The sequence below is a fragment of the Geotrypetes seraphini genome, chromosome 11 (genome assembly GCF_902459505.1).
Source record: "Geotrypetes seraphini chromosome 11, aGeoSer1.1, whole genome shotgun sequence".
Lineage (NCBI taxonomy): Eukaryota > Metazoa > Chordata > Amphibia > Gymnophiona > Dermophiidae > Geotrypetes > Geotrypetes seraphini.
The window spans coordinates 83,410,134-83,432,166 of NC_047094.1; the positions used below are offsets into that span (position 1 = coordinate 83,410,134).

Consider the following 22,033-nt stretch of genomic DNA (forward strand, 5'->3'; position numbering starts at 1 on the left):
TGGACTCTCCCCCACCAAGAAAGATGTAAAGGATTCCATTGCTCACACATTTCTGTTACTTTTTTTAATAAAATTTTTTCATTCTCTTTCATTGTGTCTTCTAGTATATTTTTTATTCTAATGCCTAAATATTTTAAACCATCTTCTTTCCATACAAATGAGAATGAATCAAATAAGCCTTTAGAACAATGTACATTAAGTGGAAGAATTTCTGACTTGCTCCAATTTATCTTATATCCTGAAAATTTTCCAAATTTCTCTATCAACTCAAACAAGCATGGAATGGTAATTTCTGGATTTCTCAAATAAAGCAGTATATCATCTGCATATACAGAGATTTTATATTCTCAATCTGTACGAGGAATGCCTTGTATCCCCTTTTCTTGTTGAATGGCTAATAACAAGGGTTCTAATACAATATCAAAAAGCAAAGGTGATAATGGACAGCCTTGTCTAACTCCCCTTTGCAAGTTAAAACGCACTGATAAATTATTATTAATGTATAACCTTGCAGCAGGGGAGCTATACAACGTCTGAATCATTTGTATAAATCCTGAACCTATGCTAAAACTAAACTAAATTAAACCTTAAGTTTGTTTACTGCATCATCTCAACAGAAGTAGAGCTCGGCACGGTTTACAGGAGTTGGTATAGAAAGGAACTACAATGAAAAGTAGAAGGACTTAGAGAGAGAAGTTTAGAGGGACTTTGTATATCGATGAGGGAGGGGCCATTGCATTTTAGAGAAAAGCCAAGTTTTCAAATGTTTTCGGAAGAGTTGGAGGGAGGTCAGGTTCCAAAGCGGGGTAGTAAAGCTGTTCCAGAGTTCGGTGATCCTGAAGAAGAGGGAAGACCCTAATTTTCCTGCATGGGATATGCCTTTTAAAGAGGGGAAGGATAGTTTGAATTTTTGAGTGGATCTGGTAGTGTTGGGATTAGAGGAGTTCCAGGATAATGGAAAAAGGGGAGGCAGGATACCGTGTAGAGACTTGAAGGTTAGGCAGGCGCATTTGTAGTGAACCCTAAGGATTACTGGGAGCCAATGAAGCTTAGACAGAAGTGGGGAGACGTGGTCAAATTTGCTTTTTGCAAAGATTACCGTGTTTCCCCGATGATAAGGCAGGGCCATCAAATAAGACAGCCCCCCCTTTTTAGAAAAAAATGTAAAATAAGGCACCCCCCCGCAAATAAGCCACCCACCGATACCTGCGCTTACCCTTTGGGTCACGGGGATCCCGTGGGGACGCCCCTAGGGTCGCGGGGATCCCGTGGGGACGCCCCCTAGGGTCGCGGGGATCCCATGGGGACGCCTCCGAGGGTCGCGGGGTTCCTGCGGGGCTGGATGTACTCAGTTGCGCGGCTCTTCTCCCTACCTTCTCTGCTTGCAGCACAGAGCCAAACGGAAGTCTTCCCGACGTCAGCGCTGACGTCGGGAAGACTTCCGTTTGGCTCTGTGCTGCAGGCAGTGCAGGTAAGGAGGAGAGTAGCCTCGCGGTTCGAGTGGCTACCAAGGGAGGGGGCGGTCCGCCCCGCCACACCCCGCCCCGGTTGCAGCACAGCCGGCCAGGTCCCCTTACTTTTGTGGCACTTCCCCGACCGACCGACAACAGCCCCGGTCCGACAATCCTCCCTGCCCTGTAGCCGCAAATCTAAATTATCTTCTTACAGCAGCTGTAATAAGGTAATTTAGATTCGCAGTTAAGGGCAGGGAGGTTTGTCGGACCGGGGCTGTTGTCAGTCGGTCGGGGAAGTGCCACAAAAGTAAGGGGACCTGGCCGGCTGTGCTGCACACGGGGCGGTAGAGAAGGAGTGGGGAGAAGGACGCTGAAAGGCCATGGGGAAGACGGGAGGAGGGGGGGAAGGACTCTGAAAGCACTTGAAGAAAGAGGAGGGAGAAGGACGCTGAAAGGCCATGGGAAGGGCGGGGGGGAAGGACTCTGAAAGCACTTGTGGAAGACAGAGGGGGGAGAAGGATGCTGAAAGCACATGGGGAAGATGGGGGGAGAAGGACGCTGAAAGGAAATGGGGAAGCAGAGGGGGGAGAAGGACACTGAAAGCACATGTGGAAGACAGAGGGGGGAGAAGGACGCTGACAGGACATGGGGAAGATGGGGGGAGAAGGACGCTGAAAGGAAATGGGGAAGAGAGAGTAGGGAGAAGACGCTGGCAGGGAAGAAGACAGATGCCAGACTATGGGGGGAGCGGAGAGAAGAAGATGGGTGCCAGACCAATTTGGAAGGGGGAAGAAAGGGAGAGGCACAGTAACAGAGCAAATGGAAGATGCAGAAGGAAGAGAGACAGTGGATGGAAGGAATTGAATGAGAACATGAGGAAAGCAGAAACCAGGCAACAAAGGTAGGAAAAGAATTATATTTCTTTTTTTTTATTTTGCTTCAGGATAAAGTAGTATATTAGTTGTGTTGATAAAAATTTATAAACATTAGAGGCTCTGGTAGAAACCCATTTGCAAAGTATGTATTCTTCCCAATTAATATTTTCAAATTAATAAAGTCTTTTTGCTTATTTGTAAATGGGTTTCTACCAGAGCCTTTAATTCAGTAGCATAATTAAATGAAATAACTATTTCTGAAGTTTATATGGACGGGCGGGGACGGAGGGGATTCCTCGCGGGGACGGGTGGGGACGGAGGGGATTCCTCGCGGGGACGGGTGGGGACGGGTGGGACTTTGGCGGGGAAGGGTGGGATTTCTGTCCCCGCGCAACTCTCTAGGTGACTCCGTGTGGTCCCTCCGTCTACCGTATTTGCCTCCATGGCTGCGTGCCGCGCCTCGTCATGAAGTGAAGAGGAGGAAGTGACAGGACTGCAGCGCGCGCACGTGACTCCGCGCAAGGAAACACAGGCAGCTTCCCTCATCCCTCCCTAACGGAAACTGCAGGAGTTTGTTCACGGCCAGAACATCCAAAAGTGAGACACGTAGACAGGTTTCTTTTGCTGTGAGCAATACCACTTACTGTATATAAAGCCTGTTTAAAATGCATACGGTATATAAACAATGGTTTCACATTGTCAAGTCCCCTCTGATGCTGCACTACAGAATAATCTCTTTACTGTGTTTACCTGATGGAGAACATTGGGGACATTAAATGGTACAATATATGGTATGATGGATAAAGCTGGCCATACACGGTACGATTTTTCGGCCGACCGATTCTTCAGCCGACCGTTTTCTTCCTCCAACGAACGCATTGCGAATGTACCTATCGTGAACGTAATAAAATTCTGTTTTTTTTCAACAATAACTGTGTACTGTAGTCTTCTAAATGGGTAAATAAGGCATCCCCCTGAAAATAAGCCCTAGAGCATATTTTGGCCTTCCAAAAAAAATAAGACAGTGTCTTACCATCGGGGAAACAGGGTAGTTTAGCCGCAGTGTTCTGGATCTGCTGAAGTCTAATCTAATCTAAACCTTAAGTTTATATACCGCATCATCTCCATGAGAATGGAGCTCGACACGGTTTACAAGAACTTAAAATAGTGGGTAGAGAAGAAGAAAAAGGATTACATGAGTCTATGAAGGCTTTTCTTTGTCAGGCTTATGTAGATGGAGTTACAGTAATCCAGTCTGGAAAGAATGATGAATTGTACGAGGACAGCAAAGTGATGATGATGGAAGCAGGATCTCACTTTTCTTAACATGTGAAGATTGAAAAAGCATTTTTTTACTAAGGAATTAAGATAGTCATTGAAGGACAGTGTAGAATCAATGATGATGCCCAGAACTTTGCATGAGTGTTCAAGCTGCAATTTGGTGCCAGAGGGCAATGAGATGAGGGTGGGTAGCTGATCTAATTTTGGGCCAAGCCAAAGTAGTTTTGTTTTGGTCTCGTTTAATTTCATTTGTACGGTGAGGGCCCAGGATTGGAGGTTCGATATACATGAAGAGATGTTCTCAGAGAGATTGGTGAGGTTAGAGTCAGTCTCGAGGAGGACAAGGATGTCATCGGCGTAAGTGTAAAGTGTTTCCAAGGGGGACAGTTGGAGGAGTTGAAGAGAATCGGGGATAGAGGTGAGCCCTGAGGAACTCCACAAATCGATTTCCACGGAAGGGATGAGGAGCCATTCATGTTAACGAAGTAGGAACGGGAACGTAAGAATTTTGAGAATCAATCTAAGACTGTTGAGTTAATGCCAATTTCAGAAAGTTGGAGAATTAGTATATCATGATGGACCATGTCTAAAGCTGCAGAAAGGTCGAATTTAAGAAGAACAGCGAACTTATTGCGAGAGTGAAGATGTTGGACCTTTGAGATTAATGAGGCCAGTAGAGATTCAGTGCTGAAGTTGGGTCTGAAGCCATGTTGGTAGGGTAAGAGAATGGAGAATCTTTCAAGATAGGATGAAAGTTGGGTAGATATGATGGACTCCAGCAATTTGGTCAAGAGAGGAATATTTGCTATTGGGCGATAGCTGGATGGTATGGAGGGGTCTAGATCAGCTTTTTTCAGTAGTGGGGATAGGGCAATGCTTCCCATTTCTGCAGAGAATAGGCCTGAAAGTAAGGCAGAGTTTATCAGTTTGGTGAGAGATGAGATGGCTTGTGTGGGAATTTTCTCGTATAGGTAGGAGGGGAAAGGGTCCAAGGTACAGTTGCAGGATTTCAACTTGAGGCAGAGTTTAGCAACCTGGGAATCAGAAACGAGCTCGAAGGTGGTCCAGGATCTATTGACTGGAATATGGTTGGCGACAGTTGGAGAGGGGTTGGAGTCGGTGGATACCAGAGAGTTGTAAGAGGGTGCAGGTGGGAACGAATATCGTAAGGTATTGACTTTCTCATTGAAGAATTTTGCTAGATCGTCTACAGATGGAGAGGAGGGGAGTGTGGTAGTGTCATGTTTGGAGGATAAGGAGCGCCAGATGTTGAACAAAGTATTACTTTGGTTGTTGGACTTGGAGATTTTGTTACCGTAGTAATTCTTCCTTGATTTTTTTTAGTTCAGTATTGTAAGACTTAATATTAACCCTCCAGAACTGTCTGTCTGTGGGGGATTTAGATTTTTTTCCATTTGTGTTCCAGTAATCGACATTTCTGCTTCAGTTCTCTTTGGTAAGGAAGGTACCAAGGGGCTTTGCGGGAGTAGGAGACAGTTTTAGTGGATAGTGGTGCGAGGGAGTGGTAGGTTGTCTCAGAGAGGGTGATCCAGGTGTGCCAATTGGATTCAGGGTTTGGAGGGTTAGGAATGGTGGGAATTTGGTTGAGGAATTTGGTCCAGAACAGTTCACTAGCAGTTTTTTTTCGGAAGGTAATGGAGTTTGAGGACCGAGGTGGGGACCCAAGGTGAGACATGAAAATGGGGAGGCAAAAAGCCCCAAGGAAGTGGTCAGACCAAGGGACATGATCCCAACGAGGATCGTCGACCGAAGTTTTGTAATCGGTGAGATCGAGGAAACTGATGATGTCTAGCGTGTTCCCCTTTTCATGGGTTGGAGAGAGTGCCGGAGGGGGGAAGCCTAAAGAGATGAGGAAGTTATTGAAATCAGTTACATCCTTGTTGGTGGTATCGTTTAGGTAGAGATTAATATACCAATGATTAGTAATCTATGAAATTTGAGGAAGGCGTTTGTAATGGTCTCGAGGACGGGTTCAGAGGATTTGTTCCAGGGGGATGGTGGACGATATAATAGTAGGATACCCAGTGGGTGAGGATGGAGTTTGTCGATGACAGAGACTAGCATATATTCTAGAGAGGCATGGCTGCCCTTTTGACAAACCAAACCAAACCAATCTAATGCCTGATACATGGAAGTCCATTCAACTCGATCAAAGGCTTTCTCTGCATCCAAAGAGACAGAAAGCCGGATCATTCATGACTTTTGTTAAATTTAACATATGAAAAGCCAATCTAGTATTGTTAGAAGAATGTCTCTTAGCAACAAATCCTGTTTGGTGCATATCAATAATAAAAGGGAGAGCCTTAGACAATAGTAAAGCCAATATCTTAGCTAAAAGTTTTCCATCAACATTAATTAACGAGGTAGGCCTGTAGTTTGAAACCAAAGTGGGATCTTTGTTTGGCTTTGGCAAAACAATTGTTAATGATTCTGCCATAGTACCTGTAATACAACCTTCAGTCAGTTGAAACTGATATAAATTTAATAAATAAGGTAAAAGGGTACTTTGAAATGATTTATAAAACTCTACTGTAAAACCATCACCACCTGGAGCGGATCCAACTCTAAGAGACTTCAATGCTGTTTCTAATTCTTTTAGTGATATAGACTCCTCTAAACTTCTTTTTATATGTTCAGGAACCTTCGGTCCAATAATTAGATTTAAAAATTCTAAACCATCTTTTTCCCTATCTTCATAAGGCTCAGAAGAATATAGGTCTTTATAAAATTTTAGAAATTGACTTAAAATATTTTCATTATTAGTATGTGTCTCTCCATTTTCATCCTTTATTGCAATAATTTTTGTTCTTTGCTTTAAGATAGTTTGCCAATAATCTTTCCGCCTTATTTGAGTTACCATAATACAAATCTTTCCTTACGAATTTAGAAGATATCTCATTATATTTACCTTTTGCTTTTAATAAAGCCTGTAGGGTATTTTGCTCCCATTTGTCAACTAATTTATTTTCCAAATGTTTAATTTCTTTTTCAAAATTATAAAATTGTTTAAGTTGTTTTCTAATATATGCCAAATATGAAATAATATTACCTTTCATAGTAGCCTCAAATGCATCCTATAATGTTTCTATGTAAATATCTTCTGAAGTATTAAGTTGAAAGAATTCAATCATTTTTAATTTAAATTCTTCAAGGAAATTTGCATCCGCAATCAATGTATTATCAAATCTCCATACAGACTTACAATAATCTTGCTCATCAAACTGAAATTCAATCCATACACCACCATGATCAGATAAAATGATAGGAACTATGGCGGCTTTTGTCACTCGCTGAACTATTTGATTCGAGACAAAAATATAATCTATTCTTGAAAAAGAATTATGGACCTGTGAACAAAAGGAAAATTCCCGATCATTAAAATGAAGTATACGCCATATATCTATTAAATTACAAGATTTTGCCAAATTATCTAACCCTAATGACTTCATAATTTTACTTGGTTTTTTATCCATTAATGGATCCATTACAGCATTGAAATCTCCAGCCACTATTAAATTAGAAGCAGCCAGTGGGAGTAGTAATTGTTGTAGATTCTTTAAAAATTCCATTTGATTCGTATTTGGGGCGTACATTGAACAATTCCAGGGTAGTATTTCCCATGCTCATTTTTACATGTACCCACCTACCCAAAGGATCCAAATCAATCAGCTGAAAATTAGTTGTACATTTTTTTTTATTATTAATATGACAATCCCAGCTTTCTTGCCAACTGCAGGGGCAAAAAAATTTTGGTGTACCCAAGCCCCTTCCAGTTTTCTTGATTCCATCATTGATAGGTGCGTCTCCTGAATAAAATACAAATCAGCATTTTGTTGCTTTACGAAAGCTAACATTTTTTTCCTTTTTATTTGATGGTTAAGGCCATTGACATTCAATGAAAATATTTTAATCTCCATCTATGTATTTAATTTAATATGATTAGACACCAGATTAGACACCATTACACAGTTTATAACCATTGAAAAAATAAAATGATCCTCTTCAATCCCTTCATTCCCTATCCTCCCATCCAGGAATTTGAAGAACCCCCCCCCTTTCTTTTCCCTCCCCCACCCCCACCCCTTTGAAGATTTTAAGTTAAAGGTATTTGAGTTTTTCCAAATAAATACTTCAGAAGATATTAGTACCGAAATATTATGGGATGCTTTTAAAGCTACAATGAGAGGTCATATTATTTCCTATTCTGCACATATTAAAAAACAACTTGCTAAGCAATTTACTGATTTGGAAAAAGAAATTAAATATTTGTAATCTAAATTAGTTGATAAATGGCAGCAAGATACTTTACAAGCTCTTTTAAAGGTAAAGGGAAAATATAATGAGATTTCTTCAAGATTGGCGAGAAAATATTTGTTTTCCCAGCAAACCTTGTATTATGGAAGTTCTAATAAGGCGGGAAGACTACTTGCAAATTATCTTAAAGCAAAAAAAAGAAGAGTAAAAATAATAGCAATAAAAGATGAAAAAGGAAATACACATATTCAGATTAGTAATATTTTAAGTCAATTTCTTAATTTTTATAAAGATTTGTATTCTTCTGAGTCTTATGATGATAAAGTTCAAAATGGTTTGGAATTTTAAAATTTTTTAGAGGGTCCAAAACTTCCTGATCATATAAAAAGAAGTTTAGATGAGCCTATATCATTAAAAGAATAAGAAACAGCGTTGAAGTCTCTTGGATCTGCTCCAGGTGGGGATGGTTTTACAGTGGAATTTTATAAAATATTTCAAAATTCTTTATTACCCCATTTACTAAATTTATATCAGTTTCAACTAAATAAGGGTTGTATTACAGGTACTACGGCAGAATCTTTGACTATTGTTTTGCCAAAGCCAAATAAAGATCCCACTTTGGTCTCAAATTATAGGCCGATATCTTTAATTAATGTGGATGGAAAATTATTAGCTAAAACATTGGCCTTGAGGTTGGCTAAGGCTCTCCCTTTCATAATTGATGTACACCAAACGATTCATTGTGAACAGACATTCTTCTAGTAATACTAGATTGGCTTTTCACATATTAAATTTAACTAAAAGCATGAATGAACCGGCTTTTGCCATATCTTTAGATGCGGAAAAGGCATTTGATAGAGTGGAATGGACAATCATGTTTCAGGCATTGGAATGGTTTGGTATAGGTTCGGGATTTATTCAAATGATTCAAACTTTGTATAGCTCCCCTATGGCAAGATTATATATTAATAATAATTTATCAGATCGTTTTCATTTGCATAGGGGAGTTAGACAGGGTTGTCCACTATCTCCTTTGCATTTTGATATTGTTTTGGAACCCTTGTTGTTAGCTATTCAACAGGCAAAGGGGATACAGGGTATACCTCGTAATGATTGGGAATATAAACTCTCTGCTTATGCCGATGATATTTTACTTTATTTGAGAAATCCAGATTTCTCCATTCCTTGCATGTTGGAGTTGATTGAAATGTTTGGAAAATTTTCAGGATACAAAATAAATTGGAATAAACCTGAAATTCTTCCACTCAATGTACATTGTTTAAAAAGTATGTTTGATTCATTTTCTTTTGTTTGGAAGGAAGATGGATTAAAATATTTAGGAATATGGATTAAAAATACAGTGGATGATACGGTAAAAGAGAATGAAAAACTTTTATTAAAAAAGGTTACAGAATTATGTGAACATTGGAATCCATTACATTTATCTTGGTGGGGGAGAGTTCAAACTGTTAAAATGATGATATTGCCTGTGGTTTGCTATCAAATGGGTATGATACCAGTGTTTTTTCAGGGGTCTTTCTATAAAAAATTGAATTTGATTATTATCAAATTTATTTGGCTTAGTAAAACTCCTAGAATTGCTTTAGTAACTTTACAAAGGCCAATAAAGGAGGGTGGGGTAAATTTTCCAAACTTTTATAGGTACCATTAGGCCTATATTTTACGTCAAGGTATGTATTGGGTCCTCCCGGAGCTGATTGAGTACACTCCTGATTGGTTATATTTGGAATGGCGACTCATGTTTCCTTTACATCTTTCTCATGTTCTCAGTATCAAGATGCCCCAGATTATATAAAGAAAATAGAATTTTAATGGATACTTGGAAAACCTTACGATTTGTTAGTAACTTAACAGCTATTCCTATTAACAAATCAACAAATCAAACCCTATGGCTAAAATCCAAGATTCAAATTGGCGGATTCAAGGTCGTCTGGAAGCATTGGATAATTGCAGGAATACGAACTTTGAATGATGTTATTTCTAATGGTAAACTGCTTGATTTTACACAATTGCAACATAAATTTGGGCTTCATAAATCACAATGTTTTTGTTGATTGCAATTGAAGCAGGCCATTCAGGCAGGGTTCCCTGAATGGAAAACTCTTACTACCCAATACAGTATGGAATTTTTATGTTTCGGCACCTTGGAAACTGAGCGCGCCTCGATTTGCGAGCGCTCCCCCCGCTAACCGGCACCCTCCCCCCTGCGATCCGGCCCCCCCCTCCCTACCGCCATCAGGCACCCCCCCCCCCCCCGCCGCGACCTGAGGTCCCCCAACTCACTCGAATCCTCTTCTTACTTCAGTGTAGCCTCCGCACCGGCACCAGCATGTCCTGCCGGTGCCCGAAGATCTGCTTCCTGTGCTGGGCCTTGAGCATGTACGCATGCTCAAGGCCCAGCACAGGAGGCAGATCTTCGGGCACCGGCAGGACATGCTGGTGCCGGTGCCGGTGCGGAGGCTACACTGAAGTAAGAAGAGGATTCAAGTGGGTTGGGGGACCTCAGGTCGCGGGGGGGGGAGGGTGCCGGATCGCGGGGGGGGGGGAGGGTGCCGGATCGCGGGGGGGAGGGTGCCGGTTAGCGGGGGGAGCGCTCGCAAATCGAGGCGCGCTCAGTTTCCAAGGTGCCAATTTTGCAAATGTTTTGCTCGTCTTGCAAAACACTCGCAAACCGGTGCACTCGTAAACCAAGGTACCACTGTAACTGGAAAGACCACAGTAGACTTAATTTTAATTTCTGGTGGAATTTGTTGTGTCACCTATATAGAATGGAAAGATCACTGGCGGTACAGAATGAAAATTATAAAAAATTTATAAAAATATGGGAGCCATTAACATCTTTTTGTCATGATTAAATGCCTTTTTCTATTAATTATACACCACTTAGTTTTGGGAGGGGGGAGGGTTTCTGTTGGAGGGTTTATGATCTTACAATTAATAATGGGCTTAGAGGGAGGGTGGGGGGGAGGGTTGCTTGTATGTTTATAAAGTATACTGATAAGATGTTCAAGTGGTCTATTTAATATTGTTCATATGAATTTTGTACACTTGATGAAAACTTAAAAATGAATAAAGAATTTAAAAAAAACAACAATTCTTCAGTTACTTCCTCAGGAAGTGGGGGCTTTAAAAGGCATCACATGATCATGTTTGACGCGTTTCACCGTCCCTGCAGTCGCGAAAGCTGTATCAATTTTCGCCTGATGCGTACTTGCTATCTTTCTATATCAATTGCTACTACTGCAGGGAAGAAATAAAGGCTTAAGATATTTTCAAATAATCAAGCCGTTGCCCGGGTTAGAGGAGTGTCGCGATCACACCTCCATCTTGTGTGTGCGCCAAGCCACGCCCTTCATAGTCACATTTTGAATGGACTTCAGTTGTTTCCTCACTCTCCTGTCTGATCTTGGTTATTCTTTGTACTGTTGAATTTGAGGGCTGGGGGAGGGAGGGGTTTGGGAGTGTGGGAGGGGTTGGGGGGGCCTTTGGGGGAGTAATACATAAGAGTCCAGTCCTCGTTGGTGGGTAACCATTATTGTAAAACAAAATTTTTGCTTGTCACTTTGCCATTGTTTGTTTGTGGTTCTTTCTTGTTAATAAAAACAGATTTAAAGTAATCTTTTTTTTTTAATCCTACTAAGCTAACTGTTTTCATCATATTCTCTGGCAACTAATTCTAGAGTTTAATTACATGTTGAGTGTAGAAGTATTTTCTCCAGTTTGTTTTAAATCTACTAGTTAGTAGCTTCATTGTGTGCCCCCTTAGTCCTACAAGCGATTCACATCTACCCATCCTACTCCACTCGGTATTTTATACACCTCTATTAAATTTCTCTTGAGCTGTCTGTTCTCCAAGCTGAAGAGCCGTAGCCACTTTATAGCCTTTCCTCATAGAGAAGTCATCCCATCCCTTTTATAGTTTTCAACACCCTTCTCTGTACCTCTTCTAATTCAGACACAGTCTCTGTCTCGACCACCTCTTCCGGGAGACTTCCATACATCTGCCACCCTTTCTGTAAAAAAGTATTTCCTTAGATTACTCCTGAGCTTATCATCTCTTAACTTCATCCTATGCCCTCTCATTCCAGAGCTTCCTTTCAAATGAAAGCATCTCAGCTCGTGCTCATTTATGCCATGTAGGTATTTAAATGTCTCTTATCATATCTACCCTCAGATAATTTAGCTAGATTGTGAGCCTTTGGGACAGCTAGGGAAATCCAAAGTACCATTTTTATTTATTTTATTTTAATGTATTTTTAATCTATCTTCATTGTAAACTGCTTTGAACCTCACGGTATAGCGGTATATAAGAAATAAAATAATTAAAAAAAAAATAATAATTACTTCATGACCCCTCAGTGTTCTGTTATATTTATTTATTTATTCGATTTACAGTGCTTCCCAAACTGTTTGCCAGTAAGACCCCATATTAGCATTTTAAGCCATCTTTCAAAATCACTCCTCCTTAACTTCCTGCTTAAACTGTTCTTTCCTTTTCAGTCTTCTCTCATCTCATTTTCTTTTACATCCTCATCTCTTTCTCCTAGCTCCTCATTTTTTTTTTCCAGCTGATTCCTTTCTACCCTCTTCAGAGCTCTTATACCTTATACCCTTAAGGGGATCTTCAGTCATCACTTATCTTTCATGCCCATTCCATTCCCATCTCTGTCACATCCTTCATCTTTCTCAACACTCCATTGCAATTCTTACATACCCCCCACCATTCTCACCCATCCCCTCTAAACCTCCCCAATCTGATCATCCCCTCTCTCATATACTTTCTCCATAGTTTCTTCTCTCTCACACACACACACACACTCACCCTCCCCAGATAATAGGAGGAAGAAAGAGCAAACCCATGGCTGGGCTAGCACTAGAGAGAGGCTGCAAGGGATTGTGCAAAGCAGCAACAAAAGGAACCTTTTTGGACTTGGCAGTGATGATTTTGAGGTACCTAGCATCTTCCCCTGCATTTTCCTCGATCACACCTGGCAGTTAAAGAAAGCATCATCTGCCATTTATCAGTAGGCCACTTGAACTTGTCATTTTTTCTTTTTTAAAACTCCACAGAGATGTATTTGCAACCTTAGCTGATACTTTTGCAAATCTATTTAGTGTTATAATCCATAGTTTGCAGTTTTGGTTCTGTTGGTTTAAAGAATAGCTTTGTGCTGAATCCCCTCTCATCAATCTCTGCAGCCCTGGAGCATGTTCCGAATTCTGTGCGTCTATGGAAGGCAGCAGTAGAACTGGAAGAGCCTGAAGATGCTCGAATCATGCTGAGTAGAGCCGTAGAGTGCTGTCCCACAAGTGTGGAGGTGAGAGCATGACAAGGTGCAAGTGAGTAAATCATTATGGTGGGATGTTGTGTTTTACATAAGGATTAGAAAAGCTATGCAGTGCTGTGAATGATGGGCATGCAGGGTGCCTGGTAGAAGTGATGAATTCTATAAGCTAACTTCCCCTTTTTGATGTACTTTGAATTGAAGCAGGTGTGTATATGGTCCAACCCACATATGATCTTATTCTTGTTGATCTGGTAGTCCCTTGATTACTTTTCAGCTGTGGCTTGCTTTAGCAAGATTGGAAACATATGAAAATGCTCGGAAAGTTCTCAACAAAGCTCGAGAAAATATTCCTACAGACCGGCATATCTGGATTACAGCTGCCAAACTTGAAGAAGCCAATGGAAATACACAGATGGTGGAAAAGATCATTGACAGAGCCATTACATCCTTGCGGGCAAATGGAGTGGAAATCAACAGGGAGCAGTGGATTCAGGTACTGGCAGGATTTCTGCTCTAAAGGAGCTCCTACCATCTCAGAGTAAATACCAAATACATATGTCCTCTGACATGTCATGATAAAATCACAGTGTTAAGATAAAGCTTTTTGAATTTCTTCAAACCATAGATGGGAGGACCGAGGGGGTGGAAGAGAGAAAAATGAGCTGTTGAGTGGGTAATTGAGGGAACTAGTCATTGTAATCAAGGGGCAAGAGGGAAGAGGCCTTTGGTAAGAGAGGGAACAGGCAATGTGTGAGAATTACTTTATTTTGGGAAAGAGGATAGCCTGGGGGGGAGAAGGGGACATTGAGGAGTTCATGTTATGCAGAAAAAGCCTTGGTGCTGGTTCACCCATGACAAGTCTGTGACCTGGCAGGTACTGGACACTGTTATGGATGTCTACCTTTTTCTGGCAGTTCCAGGGATCTGGGGTGCAGTGCAGCTGTAAGAGAGATGAAAATGCTCCTTTTCAGTACTCTTCAGTGAGCAGAAGAGTTCCTGTCAGAGTGACTCTCTCTCCTTTTTGTTTTTTTGCTCTCAGGATGCAGAGGAGTGTGATAAAGCTGGCAGTGTGGTGACATGTCAGGCAATTATTCGAGCTGTGATTGGTATTGGGATTGAGGAGGAGGACAGGAAACACACCTGGATGGAAGATGCTGACAGTGTGAGCACAAAAACCCATGACTGGCAAGTGTTTTGCCACAGTAATTAAGTTGTGGTGGCTTCTATGGGATTTAATAGTGCACATGGCAGCTTCTGAATGGTGACAAGAGCACTGATCTTGTAGGCACAAAAAAGGTACCTGTAAATAATATGTAAACCACTTTGAAATCACAGAAAGGCAGGGTATCAAATTCCTTCCCCTTTTTTCTCTTTCCATAATTGTGTGTACTTATGATGGAAAAGAAATTTAACTAAGCAAAGGTCTCAAAAAAGGTTAGGATTAATTTAGTTTCTGTGCTCCATAGATGTTACTACGGGATGGCACAGGGTGGGAAGTGCCACCCCAGCTATTCCAGGCATCTTCCACCTACACTTTCTCCCTCCTTTGAAGTTGAGGACCTTGCCCTCTTTACCCATTAGAACAGACTGGCACCACCACTACTTCCTTCTCCTTCCCCCGACACCTGGTGCTCTTGCAACGTTCCAGTTAGTCACAAACAGTGTGAAAAATTACCAGTTGCCTTTGAAAGCCTTGTTTGTGCTGCATGTGAAATGGACCAGAGACCCTGGAAAGAGCAGAAAATGGATGAGATTCAGGGGTGGAGGAATAGAAGATAACTGGGACTTGATGAGTATGAGAGTGTAGGGTCGCAGAGCAGGGAATTATGGATAGGAGAGATGGAGGGGAGGGGTATTGATTGGGAGAATGAATGAGGGTATGAAATGGGGCTTTTAGAGAGGGGATGAAGTGTAGGGAAAAACTGAAACATTGTAAATGATCTGGAAGACTGGAGAGAGAATTAGAGGTATTGAAAAGAGATGGTTACTTGAAGAGGGGTTTGAGAGGAAGGGGAATCTCTGAAGAGATTGAGAGTGGAAATGGAGTTAAAAAGATGATGGAGAGGCGATTGGGGTAATCTGTTTAAATCTTTATTGATTTTCAAACTTTGATAGCGCAATACAATTGGTAAATCATAAATACTGCATAGAACACACTAATAACTATACAATTATTACATTAAACAGTCATTTACTCCCATCCTCATCTTAATTATTAATACAATAATACATATGAAGTGATTACAATATTTTAACTCCTCAAAGTACATTTCCCTTCCCCCACCCACCCACCCTCCCTCCCTGGATATGTAAAGAAACCTAATGAAAAAGAAAGAAACATGACCCTTACTGTAATGCAATAAAAGTAGTCAATGGACTACACACTTCATTAAAGGACTTACTATTCAGGATTGGGGTAAGTGATAGAAGAATGTCCTGGAGACAAGGGAAGGAAGGAGAAACGGATGAAGCTGGGGCTGGTGAGGGGATGAGGCAGTGGAGGTTAACTGAGGGCTGAGGGGTTCTAGTCTGCTGACATTCCATCTGCATCTCTGTCTGCTATGGGGGAGGGGAAATAGGAGACTGGAGAAGAAGAGAGACGGAGAGGGCAATGGGAGTGCTGGAAAGGGGATGAGAGGGAGATGGGAACAGCCGGTAGGTAGGTGATAGGTGAAAAGGAGACTAAGAAGAGGACGAGAGAAGACTGACCCAAGGAAAGTGGGGAAAAAAGACTGGGACCAATCCGATAAGATATGAAACACCCAGACAACAAAGGTAGAAGTGAAAATTATTATTTAATGCTCTTTAACATAATATAACATACTAGTCTTTAAACCCGTTACATTAACGGGTGCTAGAGTAGATGTGTGTGTGTGTGTCTGTCTTTCTCTCTCTCTCTCTCTCCTTGGCTGCTGTATGTCTGTCCTTGTTTCTTTCTTTCTTTCTGTCTCTCCTTGGCCCCTGTGTCTGTCTGTCTTTCTGTCTCTCGTTGGCCGCTGTCTGTCTTTGTCTCACTCTCTCTCCTTGGCTGCTGTCTGTCTGTCTTTCTTTCTGTCTCTCTCTCTCTCCATCCTTGGCCACTGTCTGTCTGTCTGTCTTTCTTTCTGTTTCTCTCTCCTTGGCCGCTGTCTGTCTGTCTGTCTGTCTTTCTGTTTCTCTCTCCTTGGCCGCTGTCTGTCTGTCTTTCTTTCTGTCTCTCTCCTTGGCCACTGTCTGTCTGTCTTTCTTTCTCTCTGTCTCTCTCTCTCCTTTGCCGCTGTCTGTCTGACTCTTTCTTTCTTTCTGTCTCTCTCTCCTTGGCCGCTGTCTGTCTTTCTTTCTTTCTTTCTGTCTCTCTCTCTCCTTGGCCGCTGTCTGTCTTTCTTTCTTTCTATCTCTCTTTGCTTGGCCGCTGTCTGTCTGTCTTTCTTTCTTTCTTTCTTTCTGTCTCTCTCTGCTTGGCCGCTGTCTGTCTTTCTTTCTTTCTGTCTCTCTCTCCTTGGCCGCTGTCTGTCTGTCTTTCTTTATCTCTGTCTCTCTCTCTCCTTTGCCGCTGTCTGTCTTTCTTTCTTTCTGTCTCTCTCTCCTTGGCCGCTGTCTGTCTTTCTTTCTTTCTGTCTCTCTCCTTGGCCGCTGTCTGTCTGTCTGTCTTTCTTTCTGTTTCTCTCTCCTTGGCCGCTGTCTGTCTGTCTTTCTTTCTTTCTGTCTCTCTCTCCTTGGCCGCTGACTGTCTGACTTTCTTTTTGTCTCTCTCTCCTTGGCCGCTGTCTATCTTGTTTTTCTTTCTGTCTCTCTCTCCTTGGCCGCTGTCTGTCTTGTCTTTCGTTCTTTCTGTCTCTCTCCTAGGCCGTTGTCTTTCGTTCTTTCTGTCTCTCTCCTAGGCCGTTGTCTTTCTTTCTTTCTGTCTCTCTCCTTGGCCACTGTCTGTCTTGTCTTTCGTTCTTTCTGTCTCTCTCCTTGGCCGCTGTCTTTCTTTCTTTCTGTCTCTCTCCTTGGCCGCTGTCTGTCTTGTCTTTCATTCTTTCTGTCCCTCTCTCTCCTTGGCCGCTGTCTTTCTTTCTGTCTCTCTCCTTGGCCACTGTCTGTCTGTCTTTCTTTCTGTCTCTCTCTCTCCTTGGCCGCTGTCTGTCTGTCTCTCTTTCTTTCTTTCTGTCTCTCTCTCTCCTTGGCCGCTGTCTGTCTTTCTTTCTTTCTCTCTCCTTGGCCGCTGTCTATCTGTCTTTCTTTCTGTCTCTCTCCTTGGCCGCTGTCTGTCTGTCTGGTCTGTCTTTCTTTCTGTCTGTCTCTCCTTGGCCGCTGTCTGTCTGTCTGGTCTGTCTTTCTTTCTGTCTATCTCTCTTCTTGGCTGCTGTCTGTCTGTCTGTCTTTCTTTCTGTCTTTCTCTCTCCTTGGCCGCTGTCTGTCTTTCTTTCTGTCTCTCTCCTTGGCTGCTGTCTTTCTTTCTTTCTGTCTCTCTCCTTGGCCACTGTCTGTCTGTCTTTCTGTCTCTCTCTCTCTCCTTGGTCGCTGTCTGTCTTTCTTTCTGTCTCTCTCTCCTTGGCCGCTGTCTGTCTTTCTTTCTGTCTCTCTCTCCTTGGCCGCTATCTGTCTGTCTTTCTTTCTTTCTTTCTGTCTCTCTCTCCTTGGCCGCTGTCTATCTTGGTTTTCTTTCTGTCTCTCTCTCCTTGGCCGCTGTCTGTCTTGTCTTGTCTTTCTTTCTGTCTCTCTCTCTCCATGGCCGCTGTCTTTCTTTCTGTCTCTCACTCTCCTTGGCCACTGTATGTTTGTCTTTCTGTCTCTCTCTCTCCTTGGCCGCTCTCTCTCTCTCCTTGGCCGCTGTCTGTCTTTCTTTCTGTCTCTCTCTCTCCTTGGCCGCTGTCTTTCTTTCTGTCTCTCTCTCTCCTTGGCCGCTGTCTATCTTGTCTTTCTTTCTTTCCGTCTCTCTCTCCTTGGCCGCTGTCTGTCTGTCTTTCTTTCCGTCTCTTTCTCCTTGGCCGCTATCTGTCTGTCTTTCTGTCTCTCTCGCTTCTTGGCTGCTGTCTGTCTGTCTTTCTTTCTGTCTGTCTCTCTCCTTGGCCGCTGTCTGTCTTTCTTTCTTTCTATCTCTCCTTGGCCTCTGTCTGTCTGTCTTTCTTTCTTTCTGTCTGTCTCTCATTCTGTCTTCTCTCTCCTTGGTTGCTGTCTACATAGTAACATAGTAACATAGTATATGATGGCAGATGAAGACCCGAATGGTCCATCCAGTCTGCCCAACCTGATTCAATATAAATTTTTTTTTAATTTTTTCTTCTTAGCTATTTCTGGGTTAGAATCCAAAGCTCTATCCATTACTGTGCTTGAGTTCCAACTGCCAAAATCTCTCAAAACCTACTCCAGCCTATCTACACTCTCCCAGCCATTGAAGCCCTCCCCAGCCCATCCTCCACCAAACGGCCATATACAGACACAGACCGTGCAAGTTTGCCCAGTACTGGCCTTAGTTCAATTTTTAATATTATTTTCTGATTCTAGATCCTCTGTGTTCATTCCACGCTTCTTTGAACTCAATCACAGTTTTACACTCCACCACCTCTCTCGGGAGCGCATTCCAGGCATCCACCACCCTCTCTGTAAAGTAGAATTTCCTAACATTGCCTTTGAATCTACCACCCCTCAACCTCAAATTATGTCCTCTGGTTTTACCATTTTCCTTTCTCTGGAAAAGATTTTGTTCTAGGTTAATACCCTTCAAGTCTGTCTGTCTGTCTTTCTTTCTGTCTCTCTCTTTGGCCGCTGTCTTTCTTTCTGTCTCTCTCTTTGGCCGCTATCTGTCTTTCTTTCTGTCTCTCTCTTTGGCCACTGTCGGTCTGTCTGTCTCTCTCCTTGGCCGCTCTCTGTCTTTCTTTCTGTCTGTTTCTCTCCTTGGCCGCTGTCTGTCTTTCTTACTTTCTATCTATCTCTCTCTCTCTCCATGGCCGCTGTCTGTCTGTCGTTCTTTCTTTCTGTCTGTCTCTCTCTCCTTGGCCACTGTCTGTCGTTCTTTCTTTCTGTCTCTCTCTCCATGGCCGCTGTCTGTCTGTTGTTCTTTCTTTCTGTCTCTCTCTCCTTGGCCGCTGTCTGTCAGTCGTTCTTTCTTTCTGTCTCTCTCTCCTTGGCCGCTGTCTGTCAGTCGTTCTTTCTTTCTGTCTCTCTCTCCTTGGCTGCTGTCTGTGTAACTTTCTTTCTTTCTGTCTCTCTCCTTGGCCACTGTCTGTCTTTCTGTCTGTCTGTCTCTCTCCTTGGCCGCTGTCTGTCTGTGTTTTTCTTTCTGTCTCTCTCTCCTTGGCCGCTGTCTGTCTGTCCTTCTTTCTGTCTCTCTCTCCTTGGCCGGTATCTGTCTGTCTTTCTTTCTGTCTCTGTCCATGGCCGCTGTCTGTCTGTCTTTCTTTCTTTCTGTCTGTCTTTCTTTCTTTCTGTCTCTCACCTTGGCCGCTGTCTGTCTGTCTTTCTTTCTTTCTGCCTCTCTCCTTGGCCACTGTCTGTTTTTCTGTCTCTCTCTCTCCTTGGCCGCTGTCTGTCTGTCTCTATCTCTCCTTGGCTGCTGTCTGTCTTTCTTTCTATCTCTCTCTCTCTCCTTGGCCGCTATCTTTTTGTCTGTCTTGCTTTCTGTCTGTCTCTCTCTCCTTGGCCGCTGTCTGTCTGTCTGTCTTTCTTTCTGTCTCTCTCTCTCTCCTTGGCTGCTGTCTATCTTTCTTTCTTTTTATCTCTCTTCCTCCCGCAGTCTATCTTTATTTTTTTCTGTCTCTCTCTCTCTCCCTAGCCCCCTTTGTCTGTCTGTCTTTCTTTCTGTCTATCTGTTTCTTTGGCTCCATCTGTCTGTCTGTCTCCCACCCCTCCCTCTCTACTTCCCTGTGCAGCAGCAGCAGCAGCAGCATTTTCCTGTTCCTTCACTTCGCTGTATTTACATCCTATAATTCTTACCAGCATGGGAGGACTCATTCATTCGACTAAAACCTCTTCTGACAGCTGGACGCCTCAAAGCACCTGCACCCTGTCTGCCTCGTCCAGGCCGAAGGACACCCTCCTGCCGTTGTTCTCGCTGCCAGCTATCACCGCCGTTACACCGAGACAAACCGCTGCATTAAGTGCCGCAAATCGAACACGGCCACGGAGTCACAAATCACGGAGGCAGGGATCACGCCATTGTAAATGCGCATGCGCGCTTAGGGTTTTATTATAGAGGATGACCATTTTATTTCTCTCTTTCAATACTTTGCAGTTCAATGTGGGATAGCGTAACTGGTTTTAAGAAATGTTTGGACAATTTTCTGGAGGAAAAGTCCATAGTCTGTTATTGAGAAAGACATAGGGGAAGCCACTGCTTGCCCTATATCGGTAGCATGGATTATTCCAGGACAAGCAGGCAGCATATTCTCTACATGTGGGTGACGTCACCGCCGGAGCCCCCTAGCGGACGTTTTCGCAAGCAGACTTGCTTGAAGACCTTCAAGCTTGTGATTGGCTCGTGCATGCGCGTGTGCCCCTCCCGTTCAACCTAGGGCATGCATCTCCTCAGCGTAGTCTCAGTTCTATGTTTTCTGCGGAGCCAGATGCACTGCTCCATTGCTGCGGGCGATCTCGTTGTCCCTCTTGCACCGCGGCTTTCTTTGTTATTTTTGTTTGAGTCGCTGTACTCGCGTCTTTATTTCTTATTTTCTTTCGTGTTTTTTTGACCGGGTCTCCGGCAGTGTTCACTCTAAGGTGAGCGCATGAGCGATCGCTCACTATTTTCAGTGGCGTCGCTCATACGCTTTCCCCTGTCGCTCACTCGAGGGAGATGAGAGGATGCGGCGAGAGCGGCAGCGGCCTGTATTTTCCAAAGTTGAAAGATGCAGCGGCAGCTCCTTTCAAGATTCCCGACTGCATCGGACTTCGTGAGAGGAGCTGCTGCCACATCTTCAGTGGCTACCAAGGGGGGGGTGGGGGACGGTCCGCTCCGGCTGTGCACATCCCCTAAGGCTGCAGTCGGAGAGGAAGTTCAGGCCAGCCAATCGCTGCCTTGCTGGGCGGAACTTCCTCTCCGACGGCAGAATTGACGTCGGGAGAAGCAGAGAGAGCTTGGGGCAGCCGCGGCGGTGGCTTTGGGGCCTGTTTCCACTCCCTGATTGCGGCGGTGGTTTTGGGGCCTGTTTCCCCCGATGGTTGCAGCAGTGGCTTTGGGGCCTGTTTCCCCCCGATGGTTGCGGCGGTGGCTTTGGGGCCTGTTTCCCCCGATGGTTGCGGCGGTGGCTTTGGGGCCTGTTTCCCCCGATGGTTGCAGCGGTGGCTTTGGGGCCTGTTTCCCTCGATGGTGGCAGCAGTGGCTTTATGGAGGGTAGGGAGCAAGAAAGGGGGCAGGCAGGGAGACAGAAGGGAAACAGAAAAAAAGAAAGGGGGCATCAAGAGGAAAAAAAAGAAAGAAAGAGCAAGGAGAGAGGAAGAAAAAGTTGGGGGAGGGAATGAGGTCTGGAGGAGAGGAAGCATACAGGCTGAAAGAAGGGAAGAAAGATTGGATGCACAGTCAGAAGATGAAAGTGCAACCAGAGACTCATGAAATCACCAGACAAGGTAGGAAAAATGATTTTATTTTAAATTTAGTGATCAAAATGTGGCTGAATTTATATATGCTGTCTATATTTTGCACTATGGCCCCCTTTTACTAAATTGCAATAGAGTTTTTTAGCACAGGGAGCCTATGCGCTAAAAACTGCTATTGTGGTTTAATAAAAAGGAAGGGGGGTATATTTGTCTATTTTTGTATGGTTGTTACTGAGGTGACAATGCATAGAGTCATCTGCTTTGACCTCTTTGAAAGAACCCCAGAATAGGAATGATAATTAACATTTTCTCAGTGTATAGTGTGCTTTGTGTTTTTTAATTTTAT

The 22,033-nt window shown here is 43.2% G+C and overlaps 1 protein-coding gene across 4 annotated transcripts in view; it reads left to right on the forward strand.

Annotated features, from left to right (window-relative positions):
• PRPF6 (pre-mRNA processing factor 6) overlaps positions 1-22,033 on the forward strand; it is a 325,322-nt gene that overhangs the window by 177,960 nt on the left and 125,329 nt on the right. For all 4 annotated transcript variants that reach the window (XR_004541083.1, XR_004541082.1, XM_033963163.1 and 1 more), the window contains exons 10-12: positions 13,106-13,224; positions 13,469-13,687; positions 14,234-14,356. Coding sequence is in view for 2 of the 4 variants with exons in the window: in XM_033963163.1 (XP_033819054.1) it covers positions 13,106-13,224; positions 13,469-13,687; positions 14,234-14,356 (461 nt within the window). In the remaining 2 variants the exon portion in view is untranslated. The remainder of the gene's footprint in view (positions 1-13,105; positions 13,225-13,468; positions 13,688-14,233; positions 14,357-22,033) is intronic.